Source organism: Vombatus ursinus, unplaced genomic scaffold (assembly GCF_900497805.2).
Source record: "Vombatus ursinus unplaced genomic scaffold, bare-nosed wombat genome assembly UNPS02014890.1, whole genome shotgun sequence".
In the NCBI taxonomy this organism is placed as follows: domain Eukaryota; kingdom Metazoa; phylum Chordata; class Mammalia; order Diprotodontia; family Vombatidae; genus Vombatus; species Vombatus ursinus.
Genome location: NW_020954668.1, coordinates 961,081 through 981,724, shown reverse-complemented (window position 1 = coordinate 981,724; position 20,644 = coordinate 961,081). Strand labels below are relative to the sequence as shown.

At 35.7% G+C, this 20,644-nt stretch overlaps 1 protein-coding gene across 1 annotated transcript in view; it reads left to right on the top strand.

The window, feature by feature from the left end:
- The window catches only part of PACS2 (phosphofurin acidic cluster sorting protein 2), a gene marked incomplete at its 5' end in the record, with an annotated part of 225,535 nt that overhangs the window by 191,250 nt on the left and 13,641 nt on the right, over positions 1-20,644 (top strand). Inside the window, 2 exons of the mRNA XM_027842835.1 lie at positions 2,272-2,314; positions 3,290-3,425. Coding sequence (XP_027698636.1) covers positions 2,272-2,314; positions 3,290-3,425 — 179 coding nt within the window. The remainder of the gene's footprint in view (positions 1-2,271; positions 2,315-3,289; positions 3,426-20,644) is intronic.

The following is a 20,644-nucleotide window of genomic DNA, read 5'->3' as shown; positions in this document are numbered from 1 at the left end:
AAAAAAAAAAAAAAAAAAAAAAAAAAAAAAAAGAGAGAAAGTTAGACAAAATTATCTCTAATGCTCTTTTAGCTATAATGATTCCTAACATGTAGTGGGATTAATTTGTGAGACCTGCCAAAGCAAAAGATGTCAGGGCCTTAACCAAAATCTCATGAGAGAATAACATGGTTATGCTTTAGGACATTTGAGATAATTGTTACCAGGAAGGTAGGGGGTGAGGATGAGGAGATGTGCGTGCTTAAAAATATAAAATGGTCTTTGGTCCTGTGTAGGTGTTAATGTATATTTTATTTTCTACATATATATACATATATATTATACACATACACACATATACACATATGTATGTATGTATATTTCAAAATAACATTTGTCATCTCTCTTTTTTTTTTTTTGTGAGGCAATCGGGGTTAAGTGACTTGCCCAGGGTCACATAGCTAGTGTGTGTCAGGTGTCTGAGGCTGGATTTGAACTCAGGTCATCCTGACACCAAGGCCGGAGTGTTATCCACTGTGCCACCTAGCTGCCCCTACAAAGGATTTTTTTTTAATTAATTTTTTTTTTTTAGGCAGTTGGGGTTAAGTGACTTGCCCAGGGTCACACAGCTAGTAAGTGTCAAGTGTTTGGTCTGAGTCTGGATTTGAACTCGGGTCTTCTTGACTTCAGGGCTGGTGCTCTATCCACTGCACCATCTAGCTGCCCCAACATTTGGCATCTCTATGATTGATCAATCTTGCCTCAAATTTCTGGCTTGAGCTACTTATCTATCTACTTATCCTTTGTTCCCTTTTAACATTTTATTTACCTGTTTGGTTGTAGGTCTAAATGATATCTCCCTACTTTTTTTCCACCTTCTTCTGTCCCTTTTGCTTGTAGTTTCCAGTGCTCTGGCCTCTTTTTCTAATATAGATATTACTGGTCATGATCTGTTCTTTATTATCTGGTTAATTGTATGAAGCCTTCATTCTGTACTATAGTGAATTACATGATGTTCTCAGAAAAATTCACTTGATTATTACCATTTTGAAATTGAGTTTTATTAGGTAGGAGATGATAATATTAGCAAACATTTATATAGAACTTGAAGATTTGCAAAGTGCTTTACACACATTATCTTTTGACTTGTTGAATATTTATTTTGATCCATTTCAACAAGCATGTATGAATACCTGCTACATCCCAACATATAGACAGCCTGGCACGTATGGAAAGCCAGCCTCACATGGGGTCAGGTCCTGCCTCTGATATGTATTGACTGTGTGACCCCTTGGCAAGTCACTTAACCTCTAAGTGGCCCAAATAGCTCTCTAAGCCTTTTAAGTCGCTTAAGCCTTACTGATCATCCTCACAGGTCCAATCTGTTTGCAAGCATTATTTGTAAGTAGTCTTAAAAAGCAGAGCCAAGAAATATTTTGCTTCAACTGGGAAAATATAATAGGGTGGTTTTGTGTTACTGGAAGATTTTTATTAATATTACTACTTTTATGAATATTACTACTACTTGAATATTAATACTTAACTAGTGTTATTTATTGTTAGCTGGTGACTAGCAGGGGCCTTTAGTCAGAGTCTTAGAAATCATATTATCATACTGCCTGAGAAAAAGAAATTTAACAAGATTTTTCTGACTTCGTATAATATAGGACCAAATCCCATCTGCCCAGGTTTGCCCAGGCCTTACAGTTTGGTCCATCAATCAGTCAAAGTTTTTTACTTGTCCCTTATTGTAATCCAAGCCATGTACAAAATACAGAAGTTGCAGAACCAAGTCTTGCTTTTGTGGAGTTTGTTCACTGAACAAACTCCAGCGATATACATATAAAATATTTCATTACCTAGGCAAGAACACATATCAGTGATGTCAGACTCAAATACAAATGGATCCCTTTGGGCCATATATTGACTTAGAAAACCACAAATTAACATTATCTGTGTTGTATTGTATTTTTACTTGTTTTGTTAAACATTTCCCAATTACATTTTAATCTGGTTAAGGCCCTAGTTCAGGGACCTCAAATAAGACACCTGAGTGGTATATATACTCAAGATAAAGAGTAACAAGACCACTGGGACTGTCTAGTAGCCAGGTGCAACTTTCTTATGCTGCTTACCATATGGAAGCATAGTCTTTTGTTGGAAAGTTTGTTTAAATACAGCGAGAGTAAAACCTCAAACTAACACCAGTGCTGTAACATTCTCCATGCTCTTCTAGACTCAAGCTCACAATTATATATTTCATAACTAATTAATTATATAATTGCTTTCTAGGTGGTGAAAGTTGGAATAGTAGAACAGTCCTCAGCAGCATCAGGTAAACTGATTCATGAATACACATATATTTTATTTCCTGCTTCTGCTGAAATGAAGGCCTTGTGATGTATTGAATATAGCGTTGGCTTGACCTGTCCTCTAGAACTAAAAGCAAACCTAGGCACACAATCATTGTATATTTGTGGTGAGATTGGGAGTCCTGGATCTTGTTCCTTTTGTTCCTTTCCAAGATAAATACCAATTCATTCTATATTGATAGAAAGGAATGCCTTGTTTGTATTATAGCTTAGCAGAACTATTAACAATATTTTTAGTTCTGTTCCGCTGTCCATCCGTCCCCCTTCTCCCCAAGCACTCATTCAGAGTTTCACCTTATTCTTTGATGATTTCTGAGATTAGAGCTAGCATTTATTTTCAGTTAAATGAAACAAACATAAGTACCTGACAAAGGCAAAGCATGTTTGGGGTCCTAATAGAGATTTAGAAGTTTAGATAAGATACATTCCCAGTACTCATGTAACACAATTGAGTGGGGGGGGGGGGGAATAAGACACAAACACAGATAACTATAATATACAATAATACAAGACAAGTTAATTAGAGAAGGGCAGAGTGCTCTGTTAAGCTTACAGGAACAAAGTAGTGAACTCTGGGCAAAGGGTAGAGGAATCAAGTTGTGATTTCAGCTAAAAATTCCTTAAGTGCTGTCCACTCTGGAGAAGTATAAATAGAAGCACATTAAAGCATTTTAATTTTTCCAGAATTTACCTAGAATTAATGGTCAAATTAGGTGTCAAAACCAAAATCCTCCATCATATGCATCTGCTTTCACTATAGAATATACACCTCCATTTTCCTTTCCAGGAGATAGTTATAGGGCAATGCTCTTTCAGTCTTCAAGCCCATCTTGTCTAGCTGAGGAGTTAAGATCTTGCCCTGCCTTGCATGGAAGGAAAATTCCAGGATGATAACAAGCAACTCTCTGGTTGATTATTTAACTCCTTCTCTTTTAAAGGTGATTCAGATGATGCAGCTCCCTCTAGTTCCAGTATTCTCTCCTCTACCCCACCTTCAATGTCTCCTGCTACGAAGGAAGCCTCACCTACACCCCCGTCCTCTCCATCTGTGACAGGCAGCTTTTCTTCTCCCAGGTAAATCTATCTACTTCTACTCTCCCCTCAGGAGAAATGCACCAAATTAAAGAAAAGTAGGCCTTGATCTGTGAGTAGCACTGATAGCCACCTCTTTCACTGACTTTCTTTCCTGTGGCTGGTGCATACTCCCACAAAACCAGGAGGACTTCTCAAAGGTTGGTAGTTGTAATGCTGTATTGATACTTGGTTTGGTTCATCATAATTCTCACACATACAAAACTTCCAAATAGTTTATACTTATCTGTATAATCTGCTTGATTTAAAATTAATTTTGTTTCACAGTTCGAAGTAATTTACATCATATAGGGTTATCACAAAATCAGAATGGCAATAACTGATGTCAGCCCTTAAATACTCTTTAAGAAATACTAGGCCACTGAAAACTAAGATAAGAATTGGATTTTGCCCCTTGACTTAGCTAAGAGGATACTTCAGGAAGGATAGAGACTGGGAAATTCCAATGAGATCTGTGTCAGAAGGGTGAAAACAATCTTTGCTGCTCTACTTCCTCAGAGCCAGCAGCAGTGATATGTTCCTTCACTAGTTCCATCCAGACATGTATTCAGCTTTCATGTTCTCAAGTATATAGGCTAATTAAGAGATTAAGGAAAACATAGTCCTTAGTCTAAGAATCAAAAATCTGGAACAGATTCAATCCAGTGATGAAACATAGACAAAACCACATACTCATATATTCACACTGAATACTGAAGGCAAATCCGTAAAGTTATCCAGTGGCATTAAGAAACAAAATATTCTGATTAATGGGTTCTTCTGGGTTAAGAAAATGTCATTCTTTTCTTCTTCAAAAGTGGCAAAGTCAAGAATGTTCTATCACAGAGCAGAAAGATCTGCAACACAAACAAACTAGAAATAGCTCAGTTATTTAAGTGCAGAAAAGCAGTGCTTATTAACCTTCGGTCTTTAACCAGCATATCAAACACAGTGTCAGCACACTTTGACAGAGGCCTCTTACAAGTTCAAGTTAAAGGTAAGGTGTCTGCTGGATAACATTGACTAGGTAGGGTCTGCTGGAGCCAGCTTGACTTTGGCTTGAATTTTCAGTATAATCATTTGCACCACAGATATCAGCTACTGCTGCAAATCATGGATTGATTCGTTGTTCTATTGATTGTCTAAGCCTTAAGAAAGTGATGGAGAAAATGTCAATAATGCAATAATAAAAAGCATCAAACCAGAGCAAAGACTTGCCATCAGTCATGGAGAAAAGGTCTTAGTCTTTCTCCCCTCAGCAACAAAAGGTAGAACTAAAACAACAGAAGTTGTAGAGAGCCAGATTTTGACTCAATATAAAGAAAAACTTCCTAAAAATTAAAGGTGTCTCAAAGTAGAATCGACTGCCCAAAGAGATGATGCATTTCTGACTTTGAGGATCTTCAGGTGGAAACTAAATGACTATACTTGCTAAGGATAATGTTTGGACGAGAAGACCTCTAAGGTCTTATCCAGCTGTGAGATTCTATGAAAACAAATCTAAAGAATCAAATCACAACAAGAAAATTGACGAACATGGTAAAAGAGAAATTGAATGTTGGAGTAGAAATTTCGTAGATTTACTGCTGAAAAGAATCAGAGAGGTTAAGTTAAAAAAGGTACCATCCTGGAAAACAACTTGTGTGCACAGAGACTTAATAATTAGCAAGACCCATATATACAAAAATATTTACATTTCTATTTGTAATACAAAAATGCTGGAAACAAACTATCTAGTTATTTAAGAATGATTGAATAAATTGTAGTATATTAATGTACTGTAATAGTACTGCATTTTAAGGAATAACTAGTTGAAGATTTACACAAACTGGGGAAGATTTGTATTAAATGCTTCAGAGTAAATAAAGGTAATTTAACTAGTAACACCATGTAGGTCAAATATAGTGGCCAGTGTTCAAACCAAATTATTGAAGTACGTATGCTGCTTTTCTCTTAACAAATGATAAAACTATAAAATTCGAAAGTGACATATACCATTGATTAAATTCAACAATCGTTAAATGCCTACTTTGTGCAAGGCACTATGCTAGATATTTGGGATAGAACGATACAAATAAAATAGTTCCTGTTTTTAAGGAACTTACATTCGTATGTCAAATCAATATTGGAGAAGGGAAATTGAAGAGGAAGAGAGCACTAACTACTAGGGGGAAGAGGGTCAGGGAAAATTTTATGGAGAAGGTCTTATCTTAGCTAAATCTTAAAGATCAAGTATTCCGTGAAGTGGACATGAGTAGGAAGTGCATTTAGAAATAGGATAGCTTGTGCAAATAGAATGTTGAATTTGAGATGGAATAGTAATTCTACACTAATTTCATAAAGTCTGGGGTGGCAGACCCATAAAATGACTGATCCTGGGCTCCTTCATCTCCTTCCCAGGTATAAAATCTGATGTCCTAAGTTTATTTCACCCCCTCCTTCCAAAAGGCATGCCCTACTCAAGGCTGTCCCATGTTAGACAGCAGTGAAGTTCTAAGTTGAGGCATGAGGGCAGTCTTACTATTTTCTCATCTAAGCCTTCTTTAGTAGTACGAAGGAAAGGTCACTCAGTGTATAAGATCTGTGTCCTGCTAGTTATTTCCTCTCCATACCACTTGTCCAGGACTCATCATAGTCCCAAGAGCTAGAGGTGGGTGCCCTTTACTAAGAAAATTGTTCATTTGGGCTCTTCCCACTATCTGTAGGCTAGGTGCTAAAGTGTCTGAATTTCCCTTTGTATCCTTTTAATAAATCTATTACTAACTATGAGTGGTTTGTGCATCTTCCTTTCATAGAATCCCTAAACTCACTAATACCCATGCAACTTGTCTAAGATGAAAACACTTAGTAGTCCAGTTTAGAACATAGGGTAGAAGACAGGTATGTGCTAGATTGTGGGGTACCCTAAATATCAGGCTAAAGATTTAGTATGTTATGCTAGAAGTTCTCAAAGTATGATCCATGAGACCCTTTCAAGGGCTCCACAAGGTTAAAACTATTTTCAAATAATACTTACCTGTCATTTGCCTATTAAAATATTCCTCTCTCTTCCAACTATGTATCTGTGAGATGCCAAATTTTCTTCAGATATTTCAACCAAAACAATATATTGCAACAGATTGAATGTAGAAGCAGATATGAGAATCCAACTGCCAGGCATTTGAGATGTCTGCAAAAAAGAAATTTGTAAAAATATGTAAAACAGTGTCATGCTTCTCTCACTAATTTTTTTTTTATTTTGAAAAAGTTACTTTTCATGAAAAATGTTATGTTAGCATGTAATGGATTTATTATGTTATTAATGAATTAATAAAGATTTTCACAATGTATGTTTTAATTTCTAGTATGGTAAATATTAATATAAGACCCATGAACAAAAACTTTTTGGGGGTCATCAATAATTTTTAAGAGTGTAAAGCAATCCTGAGACCAAAAAGTTTGAGAGCCACTATTTTATGCTATTGGCAGTAGGAAACCACTGAAGGCTTTTTGACTAGGGTTTTGACATGGTCATATCTCTGCTTTATAAACATTGTTTTATAAGTTCTACAGAAGATGGGTTAGAGAACATAAAGAAGGGAATAAGCATTTATTGAGCTCCTACTATTGGCCAGGCCCTGTGCTAAGCATTTTTCTGTTTTGTTTTGTTTTGTTTCATGAAACTCATTTGAAAACAGGAAGAACAGTTAGAAAGCTATTGTAGTAGTCTAAGTGAGAGTCAGCAAAGGTCTGAATTAATGTTAGACCATGAGTGGAAAGAAAGGGAGACAGTTTCAAGATATGTTATGAAGGTAAATTCTCCAAGTGTACCATAAGGCACCTTTTTGAGTATGGTAGAATGAGGGATAATGAATAATTGTGAATTATTGTGGATGTGAACTGAGGTAAATAAGTAGGATGACTATTTGCAGGAGAAACAGGGAAATTTGAACAGGAGTGGGTTAAAAGGGCAAGATAATTAGTTCTATTTTGGATATATCGAGTTTGAGACCTATAATACATCCGGAAGGAAATACCCAGGAAGCACTTGGTGACATAATTGGTGTTCAAGAAAGAAATTAGGCTTGTATGTACAGATTTGAGTATTATCTGGCCTGTAAGGAGGATGATAATCGAACCCGTTGGCACTAATGAAATATCCAAGAGAGTATCTGTATATTTATCCCAGTTACTGAGGGAACTAATTTTTATTTATTAAACAAATAGAAGAAATTATTAATGATCAAGTAGATTTACGTGATTACATAAAAATTTAAAATGATTGTACAAAAGAAAAAGATTTTCAAGATAAAAATAAAAATAGCATACTGGGAAAATATTTATAATAACCATATCACATAAAAATCTAACTTTTAAAATGTATAAGGAAATGGTTATATATATATACACACACATATATATACATATATATATATACAACAAATACGGCATTCTTAATAGATAAATGATCAAAAAATTTAAAGAGACTATTTAAAAAAGAGGAAACAAATCACACATCACTTGAAAACATTTAATCTCACTAATTATCAAAGAAATACAATATAAAACACCTTTTAAGATACCATTCATCAAAATTGCAAAATTTGTTAAATAAATGAATGCAATGGTGGCAGATCTGCTGAAATCTCAAACTGGCAGAATCTATTTATAGAGTGCTCTATCATTCTCATTTTCAAAAGTTGCTCCTTAACCTAACAATTCCGTTATTGAGAAGCTAGCATTCTAAAAAGAATGCAATCTAGAAAGAGAACATTCTAAAAAGAATATATGTTCAAAGATATTTATGTCAGCATTAGTTACCATTGCCAAAAAGAATGGAAACTACTGAAGTGTCCTGCAATCATGGAATGGCTCAATATATTTTTGTGTATTAATATGATAAAGCTTCATGTAGCACCCTTCTGGAGTACCCTCACTCAATTTGAACTTGTAGATTAGGATACCTATGAAGGATGTCTAATTTAGGTTCAAGGTACCCTCTCGTGCTTTCACAAAATTATATATCATGCACTCCCACCTATGTGTTTACCTTTTAGCCAGAGGAAACAATAGCATGGCGCAAACATAATTACTAAAATAGCATTAGTAAAAAAAATTTACAGTGGAAAATTTCCCTCTTCCCTATAAATAATGACTCTCCCACATTCACATCAGTTGGGAGAACTAGCAAGTACAGAGATTGTGGACGAGGAGCCTATATGAGGGCAACACATGTTTATAAACAAATTAAATTGACAATGCATAACCCCTGTTGTCTTCTCATAATGTGCCTGATAGGTTTTCTTGCAAGAAAGGCAAGACATTTTATTCTTCCAAGTTTTCATTGGTCCTACTCTCTGCATGGCAGATTGCACTACCAAATAGCCATAGGCTAGGGCACTGCTGTACTCAGAAGGAGCCAGAGCACTTATCTTAGGATCTGCAAGAACCCTCACCATATCTGCTTCCTCAAAGGCTTGGCTGTGAGGCCTACCCATCTCCCAAGTATCAGGATGCTACTCTAGCTACCAAGTTCTTTTTCCTTGAACTTCCTCTTCACTAGAGAAATGGAAGGAAGGATATTTCAGGAATTCATGTTCTTTAATTCCCCTATCAGACAACACCACACTAGTATCTCTCATAGTCATGTGCTTCTACTGCAAGACGCTATTGTCATTGTCTGAGGTGAGGGAAGAAATCCCCTCCCCTAGATTGCTGCGCTTTTCAGAAGGCTCAACAGCAAGTCTTCAAAGGCAAAAAACTCTTTCCAAAGCACAGCCTCCTCCTCTTGTGTTGCTAATTTGTTTCAGAATATGGCCAGTTTGGGAGTTTTTTTTTGTGGGGGTTTTTTTCTTGGCCCCTAGGATTATGGCTGATCTGCTAGACTTCAGTCAAGTTGATTGAAGAACTTCAAGGTGTTCAGCCCGTAACAATGGCTCACCCTTTCTTATTTTATCTGGTTGTGTAGGACAGAGGAGTCAAAATGCAGGCTATCATCCTCCTCCCTCACACATTCCTGTGACAATCCAACCCCTCTCATTTTAAGGAAAGATTTTAAGAATGAGGAAACCAAGGTCCAGAAAGGTTAAGTGACTCTTCCAGGGTCACAAAGCTAGTAAGTCTGTGAAACAGGATTTTAACCTACGTCTTCTTAACTCCAAGTCAGGTCTTCTATCCCCTTATGCCATGCTCCCTCATAAATTTGATTAAGGACCTCCCCTGATCTACATCATTTTCAAGTATAATACTATTAAGATTGGAAAGTATAAAGGAGCAGAAAGAAATATGGAAAGAACTATATGAAGTAATACAGAGTAAAGAAAACAAGAAAAGTTACAGACTAAACTGACTTACAAAAGGAAAAACATTTTTTTTTCATTTTTGTTTTTTAGTCTAGACCTGTAATTTTATTAGTGTAGGACATTCCCAGGAGGAAACTCTGTCTACCAGGCCAGATCCATAACTATTCTGTAATGTAGTCTTAGAGAGTTGCCTGAGGCATAGTAAAGTTAAGTGACTTTTACCCAGGATTACAAAGCCAGGATGTACTTGACCTGAACCCAGATTTTCCTAACTCCAAGATTAGCTTGCTATGCACTACACCGTGCTGCCTCAGTACATAAATATATTGAGATAAATAGACCACCCCCCCCCCGAAAAAAGTTAAAGGAACATAGAGGGAGTAACATAAATTGTTACAAATTTTTATTCGTTAAATGTTTGTTTAATTTATATACTTGAATGTAAATAGTTTTTAAGTCAATTTAATTAGTTTGTTGATGTTCAAGTTCATAATAGATAATTCTTAAATAAAGTTCTACTATATTGGTACAAGTCATGGAATGCCACAGTCAGAATTAAAAAGTAAACATAACCCAGAAGGCAGTGGAGAGGTACATAGGTATGAGTAGCAATACATAACAAATATAAATGTGCCTTCTGACTTTTTGGACTTTAACTTTTTCCTCACTCCAGAAACCTCCCTCAATCCCTAGGTCCTCCATTTTGGGAAGGGGACCCAGACTGGCCAAACTTTATTCCCCTCCCGGCTGTGTTTCTGACTTTCCAGACTTCAGCACTTTGCCCCTGCTTGGGTATCTTTATCCCTCCACAAATACAATTTCACAGTTTTTAGCTCCCCTTTGTGTTGTCTTTCTCCATTAGAATTATAAGCTCTAGGACTTGTCATTTTGCCTGTATTAGTGTTCTTAGTGCTTGGCACAGTGCCTCGCACATAGTAAGCATTTAATAAGTGTTTCTTGCCTTGCCTATAAATAAGGAATTGTGAAGGAAAACCAGAATAAAGGATGACATCAAAGAAATATATGAATTTTTAAAAAATAAAGATGGTATTGATAAGAGTGAAGGTAATCAGTACACAATCTGTGTGCTCTAATGGTATCTTCATGATACTTTGAGAAATTGAGAAAGGCCCCTGGCACATTGTGCCCCCTGTAGTAAACTCATTGGAGGAGTTAAAGGAGAATTACATTAGGAAACTTCCTACAAGTGTCACTTGAATGAACATTTTGGCTTTAAGCTTAATGTCTCCAAGCTTCTAGTATGACTTCAATTTTCATTGGGGTGCCTGCCAGCTATTTCAAAGGATCAGCAGTTTCCCATAGTATTACTTGTATAATGAGTTTATGTTTTATGTAGGCAATGGTGCAAATGTGTACTGAAATTAAGTGTCACAATTGGTAAAAGAAATGCCGTATTTTTTTCTACTTGTTAAAAATTTTATTAATAGCTTTCATTTTTATAACACCTTCATTTTCAGATATATCCTTCCCATTTCCCTCCCCAGAGAGACATCCCTTAATATAAGGAATAGAAAAGAAGGAAAGAAAAAAAAATAATTGAACAAAACTAACTAAAAACCCTCACCAATACATCAACCAAGTTTGACACTATATAAAGGGAGGGAGATGCATTTTTTCGATTCTTATTTGAGGCAAAGCCAGAGTTAGTTTTTTAGTTGTTTTTCTTTCCATTCACATCGTCATCATATGTACGGTTTTCCTGGTTTTGCTTACTTTACTCAACATCAGATTGTTTAAGTCTTCTCATGCTTCTCTGTATTCTTCATATTCATTGTTTATTAAAGCATAATAATAAACCATTAATATTCCATTACATTCATGTACCACAATTTGTTTAGCAATTCCACAGTGGATGGACATCTACACTGTGCTACTACAGAAGGTACTGCTATAAATAGTTGGGTCTGTATGAGACATTTCTGTCTTTAACTTCCTTTAACTATATATCTCTCAGGAGAATCTCTGGTTTGAAAGGTCTGAACATTTTTTTCACACTTTCCTGAATAATGAGACCTTTTCATAGTTGTACCAGTAGCACATTAGCCACATTATTTTAAAATTGTAGATACACATTATATAGGACTGGTATATGGGAGATATGTAACCACAGCAAACAGTTGCTTATAAGGTATATGAGAAGTTATATGGTTATGAAAATGGGTAGGCAGCATACTAGGACAAAAGGGTATACCAGGTCCCCTCACAAATACTCCTTTAGCGTTTAGACATGTACCACTTTGGTATGTCATAGAAAGAATCACCTCTGGACTCTCCCAGCCAACCCAGGAATCCACAGAGGGACACTCAGAGTTCTTCAGATATCCTGAAGTAGACAATTGAGGTAGTTGGAGTGCGTAAGACAGAACACCAGTAGCCCCTCTGGAGGTTTTGAGTGAGTTCAGCATGCCTTGTCTGAACCCTGCTGTGGGCATCCCCCAAGCCTGACCTAATCCTTACCCTAAGGCTATAGCTGCAGAAGTTGAATCTAGGAGAACAGCTTTGAGGTATTGCTGGTAAATCTAGCATTTCATTCCCTTTCTGGGCTAGGAAGTTCCCAAGCACATCTCATCCCAGCCCAAGCTTTCCCCAAATTCCCAGCAGGAGAGAGCAAACTTTTGGATGGATCCAGTGCAGCACTCTCTGCCCGAGTTAAAACTGCCAAGTGCCCTTGGAATGTAGTAGCCCAGCTAGAATGAGAAATCTCAGGTCATTAGGGGGTGAGGAAGTAGGGAGGAAAGCTTTAAGCAAAATCCTGCTCAAGGCATTCCTGAAACCTTTGGCAAGAGCCCAGCACAGATATCACCCCTAAGCCTAGCAGTAGAGGAAAATAACTTAAGGCAGAGGTTCAGGAGCCCTATGGTAAGATGCAGTCCCAAGCAGATCCCAGGACCACAGCAGCTCCAGGAAGGAGGGCTCTAGTCTGGGCCACTATGCTCAGGACCAGTCAATCCTTTCTCATTTAATTGAGAAGCTTGACCCACGGGCATACCTCTTCCCCCCACCCCCAACCAATTTAGAAATGGAAGAGATTTTCAAACTCTAAATACCATGAGGAAATACCTTGGTTTGAGGAGGATGGCAAATCTATAAGTCCCTGTGAAACTGTAGAGGAAAATAAATGTCTTGACCGCTGGAACTGCAGGAGTAGATAAGAAAAGCTGGGGAGGAAAGAATGGAAAGAAAAATTGGAAACCTTAGAACAGATGGTGGAAAACCTCAAGAACTCAATGCCCTAAAATTAGGGCCATTAAATGATTAAAAACAGTACTGAAATATTTTTTAAAATCTAAGAAATATATCCAAAATAGCTTAACCAGAAAATAGGTCAAGAGGAATCTATAAGTTAATGGACTATCAGGGAGGGGAAAAGTGTAGACACCGTATTTTCAAGAAATTATAAATAAAAACTGCCCAGAACTATTTTCACTTAGCTGTTAGGAAGATAAGTGAAAATAAAATCTCCTGGTCAACCAAAATGAAAAAAAAAAATGAAAACTTTAGTAACACCACACCCAAAATCCAGAGTTTCCAGGTCAAAGGAAAAATACTACCAAGGAATCGAAATACCAAGGAGTGCGCAAGATTTATTACTATCTATAAAGGCAAAGAGTCCTTGAAATAGAATATTTCAAAAGCAAGAGAAAAGTTTACAACCAAGTTTTGTCTATCTGGCAAAACTAAGTATAATCCTATAGGGGGTAGAAATAGACCTTTTTTGAAATAGAAGATTTTGAAACCTTCCTGATGAAAAGACCAGAACTGAGTAGACTTTTTGAAATGAAAATGTGGGTGGCAAGAGAAACATCGAAGGGTACATATATTTGTTTTCATTAGAAGAGACCATACAGTCATTGCTTGATTTCATGTTAACAGGAGACTAAAAAAAAAAAGTGTGTCTTCTTAGAACTCTCTTCAGTCATAGAAAATGGTTAAAATGATGAGTTATGGGGGGTTTTCTTCTGATTCAAAGTTCCTAGGAGAAGACAAAAATGAGAAGGATGGGAGACTGTATTGTAGAGAGAAGGATGAAAAGGGAGGGGGGTGCTATTGCGTAATGCTTAAGATGATTATGTGGTCCAAAGGAGAGTCTAGGGGAGGAGGGGAAAGAGGTATCTAAAGAACCTCACTTTTATCTTAATCACATAAAGGAAGATTGAATACAATTTTTCTCATACAGTGAAACTCAAAAGCAGAAATGAGGACAAAGAAGAGCGAGATAGGGGTTTAAGAGGAAGGGCAGGATAGGTAAGGGAATAATTGTATTCAAAATATCAAATGTTGGAGGGGAGAATGTGAAGTGGAGATTAAAAGGAAAGAAAGCCTGAAAACCTATGATAAGAAGCAGGATAAGAAGAGAAGAGAAAGCTGCAACAGAGAAGAAACAGACTTTTACTGAGATCACATCAGACTCCCTCTTTTCTACCACTTTATTTGTAAAGAGGGATGTGGGAGCAAAGAGAAAAAAGTATAAGAGAATAGGTGGAGGGAAATGCACAATTAACAGTCACAACTGAATGAAAATGGGAAAATTCACCCACAAAACAGAAGAGGATAACAAAATGGAGTTGTAAACAGAATCCAAAAAATATGTTTGAAGGAAAACACTTGAAACAGAAAGATTCACAAAGTTAATATAAGGGGAGCAGAACAAAATCTATTATGCTTCATCTGAACTAAAGAAAAAGCAGTAGTAGCGATCATAATTTCAGTTAAGGCTATATTAAATATAGACAAGATAAAAAGATAAGATGGGAAGTTTCATGTTTAAAAAGCACCATAGGTAGCAAATCAATATCAATACTTAATAAATGTGCAGCCAATAACATAGTACCTAAATACTTAGTTAAATTGGAGGGAGAAATAAATAGTAAAAACAATAATATTGGATTACCATCTAAGACCTAGACAGATCTAACCAAAGGATAAACAAAAAGTTAAAGACCTGAATGTAACTTTAGAAAATTAGAAATGATAGATCCTTTTTTGATTCCAAAAGACTAGAAAAGAAATTTACAGATTGTTTAGCTGTATATGGCGCTGTTACAAAAAGCATAGAAAAGCAGATCTACTAAGCACACAATTTACTGATCATAATGCAAAATTATATTCAATGAAGGAAACTTAAAGTAAGAATTAAAAAGTAATTGGAGGCTAAATAACAATTCTAAAAAAAAAACTGGTAGGTAAAATAACAAGATATAAAAAACAGTAAAAAATTTCATTAAGGAAAATAACAATAATAAGACATCATACCAAAACTTAGGAGTTTCAAAGCTATTCTGAGGGGAAATTTTGTATCTGTAAATGCTTTCATCAATGAAAGGGAGAGAACAAATGAATGGATTGGGCAGCCAACTAAAACTGAACAACAAATAAAAAATCCCCAACTAAATAACAAAGTAGAAATTCTGAAAATTAAAGAAGAATTAATAAAGTTGAAAGTAAAAATACCATTGAATTGATAAAATTAGGAGCTGTTTTTTAAAAAGCACTAATAAAATCAATCATTACATAATTTTGTTTTTACAAGTGAGGAAAACCAAATTGCTTGTATTACAAATCAAAAAGAAGTCACAGCATCTAAAAAAGAAGTAAAGGAAATTATCAGAAACTAGTTTACGTAATGACATACTAACAAAAATGATAAGTTGGAGGAAATTAATGAATACTTTAAAAATAAAAATACTCAGATTAACCAAAAAAAAACCAAACAAAAAAAAACTGCTTACCCCAGTATTGAGGGGGAAAAAATCAAGCCATGGATAAACTCCCAAAGAAAAAAACCCATGGATTACCTTCTCAGTGCCATACCAATCAGACTATCAAAAGTTATTTTATAGAGCTAGAAAAAACAATAACAGACTTCATCTGGAAGAACAAAAGGTCCAGAATATCAAGGGAGCTAATGAAAAGAAATGCAAGGGAAGGTGGCCTAGCTATACCAGATCTTAAATTGTTTTATGAAGCAGCAATCATCAGAACTCCTTGATACTGGCTAAGAAATAGAGTGGTGAATCAGTAGAATAGGTATGTAAGACACAACAGTTAATGATAATAGTAGTCTACTATTTGATAAATCCAAAGATTCCAGCTTCTGGGATAAGAAATCACTCTTTAACAAAAACTTCTGGGAAAACTGGAGAATAGTATGGCAGAAACTGGGCATAGACCAACATCTTACACCCTATACCAAGATAAAGTCAAAATGGGTACATGATTTAGATGTAAAGATTGATACTATAAGCAAAATAGGAGAGGACGGAATAGTTTACCTATGAAATCTGTGGAGAAGGGAAGAATTTATGAACAAACAAGAGATAGAGAACACTATAAAATGCAAAATGGATGATTCTGATTACATTAAATTGAACCTTTTGCACAAGCAAAGCCAATGCAACCAAGATTAGGAGGGAAGCAGAAAACTGGGAAAGAATATTTACAACCAGTGTCTCTAATAAAGGCCTGATTTCTCAAATATATAGAGAACTGAGTCAAATTTATAAGAATACAAGTCATTCCCTAATTGATAAATGGTCAAAGGATATGAACAAGCAATTTTCAGAGGAAGAAATTAAAGCTATCTATAGTCATAAAAAAAATGCTCTAAATCACTATTAATTAGAAAAATGTAAATCAAAATGACTCTGAAGTACCATATCACATCTATCAGATTGGCTAATGTGACAAAACAGGAAAATGATAAATGTTGGAGAAGATGTGGGAAAATTGGACACTAATGCATTGTTGGTGGAGTTTTGAACTGATCCAGTCATTCTGGAGAGCAGTTTGGAACTATCCCCAGAGGGCTATAAAACTGTGTGTACCCTTTGACCCAGCAATACCACTTCTAGGTCTTTATCCTAAAGAGACCAGAAAAACAGGAAAAGGACCCACATGTACAAAAATATTTATAGCAGTTCTTTTGGTGGTGGCCAAGAATTGGAAGTGAAATGAGCAGAACCAGAAGAACATTATACACAGTAACAGCCACATTGTGGGATGGCTGACTTTGTTAGACTTGGTTCTTCTCAGCAATGCAAAGATCCAAGACAACTCCAAAAGACTCACGATGGAAAATGCTGTTCACATCCAGAGATATAACTACGGAGTCTGAATGCATATGGAAACATACTACTTGCTCTCCTTTTCTTTTGTCATTTTGTTTTATTGCTTCATTCTTGTGGTTCCTCCCCTCAGTTCTAATTTTTCTTTACATCATGACTAATGGGAAAGTAAGCTTAATATGAATATATAAGTAGAGCCTATATCAGATTGCATACTGTTTTGAGGAGAGGAGAGGGAGGGGGAGAAAATTTAAAACTCAAAATCTTATGGAAGTGAATATTGAAAACTAAAAATTAATTAATTATTTTTAAAAAAGGAAAAACCTGAGAGCCAAATGATTCACAAAGGAATTCTATCAGACATTAAAAGAACAATTCCAAAAAACCCTTTGCAGTTATAAGAAAACATCCTTCTAGTCTTTCTATGATACCAATGAACTTTTTTCCCCCCCCAGGCAATCAGGGTTAAGTGACTTACCCAGGGTCACACAACTAGTGAGTGTGATGGGTCTGAGGCCGGATTTGAACTCAGGTCCTCCTGACTTTGGGGCCGGTGCTTTATCCACTGCACCATCTAGCTGCCCCTGCCAGTGCACTCTTGATGCCTTAACTAGGGAGAGACAAAGCAGAAAAAGAAAACTACAGACCAATATTCCTAATGAACATTGATGCAGAAATGTTAAATATAATATTAGGAAGTAGGTTATAACAGTATATTAGACAGATTACCCACTATGATGAGGTTGCATTCATACCATAAATGCAAGGTTGGTTAAGCATAAAAAAGATTATAAATATAATAAACCATATTAATTTAAATAACAGAAACTATATCATTCTATTCATAGAGGCTGAAAAGACTTTCAAAATCAGTTACATGTTTTTTTTTGTGAGGCAATTGAGGTTAAGTGACTTGCACAGAGTCACATAGCTAGTGAGTGTTATGTGTCTGAGGCTGGATTTGAACTCGGGGCCTCCTGACTCTCAGGCTGGTGCTCTATCCACTGCACCACCTAGCTGCCACTTACATGTTTTTATTTTAAAAAATAAAAAACTTTAGAAATAAATGGACCTTTTCTTAATATAGTAAATAATACATCTCTAAATCCAAGAGCAAACATATAACAGAGAAAAGTTACAGGCCTTTCTGATAAGATCACATGTAAAGCAAGAATATCCATTATCACCATTGCTACCCAACATAGTGCTAGAAATCCTAGCTTTAGCAAAAAAGACAAGAAAAAGGAAATTGAGACAATAAGTATAGGTAAAGAGGAAACAAAACTATTGCTTTTTGCAGATGATATATGGTATGTTTAGGGTACCCTAAAGAATGAACCCAAAATTAGTTGAAACAGTAAATTCACTGAAGTTGCAGTATGTGAAATAAATACATATAATCATTGACTTGTATGTATGTATGTATGTATGTATGTCTAACAAAATTCAGCAAGAAGACTTAGAAAGAGAAATTACCTTCAAAATTATTATAGAAGCTACAAAACACTGGAGAGTTTATGTACCAAGATTCGTCCAGAAACTATAAAAGGCCCTTTGCAGAAATATATACTGACCTGAATAGGAAAGTATTCTTTGCTAATAGGTAGGTTATGTACTTAGTGTTGTGCCAAAGTCCCCAAAGAACATTTTATAGAGCTATAAAAAATAAAAATGAAGCTCATATGAAAGAAGAATAGTTAAAAAATATCAAGGATAACAATGAAAAAAAGTGGATCGGAAGGGGAGGAGGAATCTATCAGTACCTCTTCTCAAGTTACAAAACAATTTGGTATTGATTTAAATAAATCAATAAGTGGAACAGCTTGAGTACACAACAAACAAGCAAGCACAGTAGCATGGTATTTGATAAATGCAAACACCCCAGTTACTTGGGGGGAGGACTCATAATTTGACAAAAACTACTGGAAAAACTAGACAGCAGTCTGTCAGAAATGAGGCATAGACTACCTTAAAGGCAAAATAAACTCCAGATGAACATCTGACCTAGATGTAAAAGATCACGTCATAAACAAGTTAGAAGTGCAAGAAAATATGGATAACAGAAGAATTCATGACTGATAGAGAATAACATACAAGATTAAATGGACAATTTTGATTACATAAAATTTAAAAGTATTGGCAGAAACAAATCTAGTATAGTTAAAATTAAAAGGCATACAGTAACTCAGGGAAAGGTCTTAGGAAATTTCTTTAGTAAAGGTATTTAGGGGCAGCTAGGTGGCACAGTGGATAAAGCTCTGGCCTTGGAGTCAGAAGGACCTGAGTTCAAATCCAGCCTCAGACACTTGATACTTACTAGTTGTGTGACCTGGGCGAGTCACTTAACCCTGATTGCCTAACCAAAAATAAATAAAATTTATTTGAATCAAAATATAAAAGGAACTGAATCAAATTTATAAAATTGAGAGCCATTCCCCAGCAGGCAAAATGGTCAACAGAAATGAACAGGCAGTTTTTTTTTTCCCAATTACATGTAAAAACAATTTGTTAATACTCACTTTTTAAAATTTTGAGTTCCTGATCCATCCATTCTGGAGAGCAATTTGTAACTGTGCCCAAAGGACTGTAAAACTGCATACCCTTTGACCTAGCAATATCACTGCTAGGTCTGTATCCCACAGATTCAAGAAAAAAAAAAAAAGGAAAAGGACCATATATACAAAAATATTTATAGCTGCTCTTTTTGTGGTGGCAAAGGAGAATTGGAAATTGAGGAGATTCCTATCAATGGCTTAACAAGTTGTGGCATATAATTGTGATGGAATACTGTTGTGCTATAAGAAATGATGAGCAGGATACTTTCAGGAAAACCTGGAAAGACTTACGTGAACTGATGCTAAGTGAAGTGAGCAGACCCAGGAGAACATCATGCACAGTAATGTCAATATTGTACAATGATCTACTGTGAATTACTTAGCTATTTCCAGCAATACAAAGATGCAAGACAATTCTGAAGGACCTGCGATGAAATATGTTATCCACCTCCAGAGAAAGAACTGATGGAATCTGAATGCAAATAGAAGCATGCTGGGGTTTGTTTTGTTTTTTTTTTACTTTGTTTTTCTTGAGGTTTTTTTTTTTCCCGCTTTTTCTTTCACAACGTGACTAGTAAGAAAATGTTTTACATGAGTACACGTGTATAACCTTTATGAAATTGTTTGCCTTCTCAATGATGGGGTATGGAAGGGGAGGAGGAAGAGAATTTGGAACTCAAAAAAAATTTAAACAAATATTAAAAATTATTTTTACATGGAAAAAAATATTAAAATTCAAAATAAAAAAAATTTGAATTCCAAATTTTCTTTCTCCTTCCCTCCTCTCCTCTGTCATTGAGAAAGCAAGTAATTTGATATAGGTTCTACGTGCACAGTCTTAGAAAACATTTCCGTATTAGTCATGTTGTCAAAGAAAACATAACCAAAAAAAAACCCACAAAAAAGAAAAAATAATATGCTTCAATTTTCAGACTCCAGTTCTATTTCTGGAGGTGGATAATATTTTTCATCAGCAGTCCTTCAGAAGTATCTTGGATCATTGTATTGCTGAGAATAGCTAAGGCATTCACAGTTGATCATTGTACAATATTGTTTGTACAACGTTTTCCTGGTTTTGCTTACTTTACTTTACTTCAGTTCATGTAAGTCTTTCCAGGTTTTTATGAAATTAACCTGCTCATCATTTCTTATAGCACAATAACATTCTATCACAATCATATACCAGGGGCAGCTAGGTGGCACAGTGGATAGAGCACCAGCCCTGAAGTCAGGAGGACCTGAGTTCAAATCCAGCCTCAGACCAAACACTTGACACTTACTAGTTGTGTGACCCTGGGCAA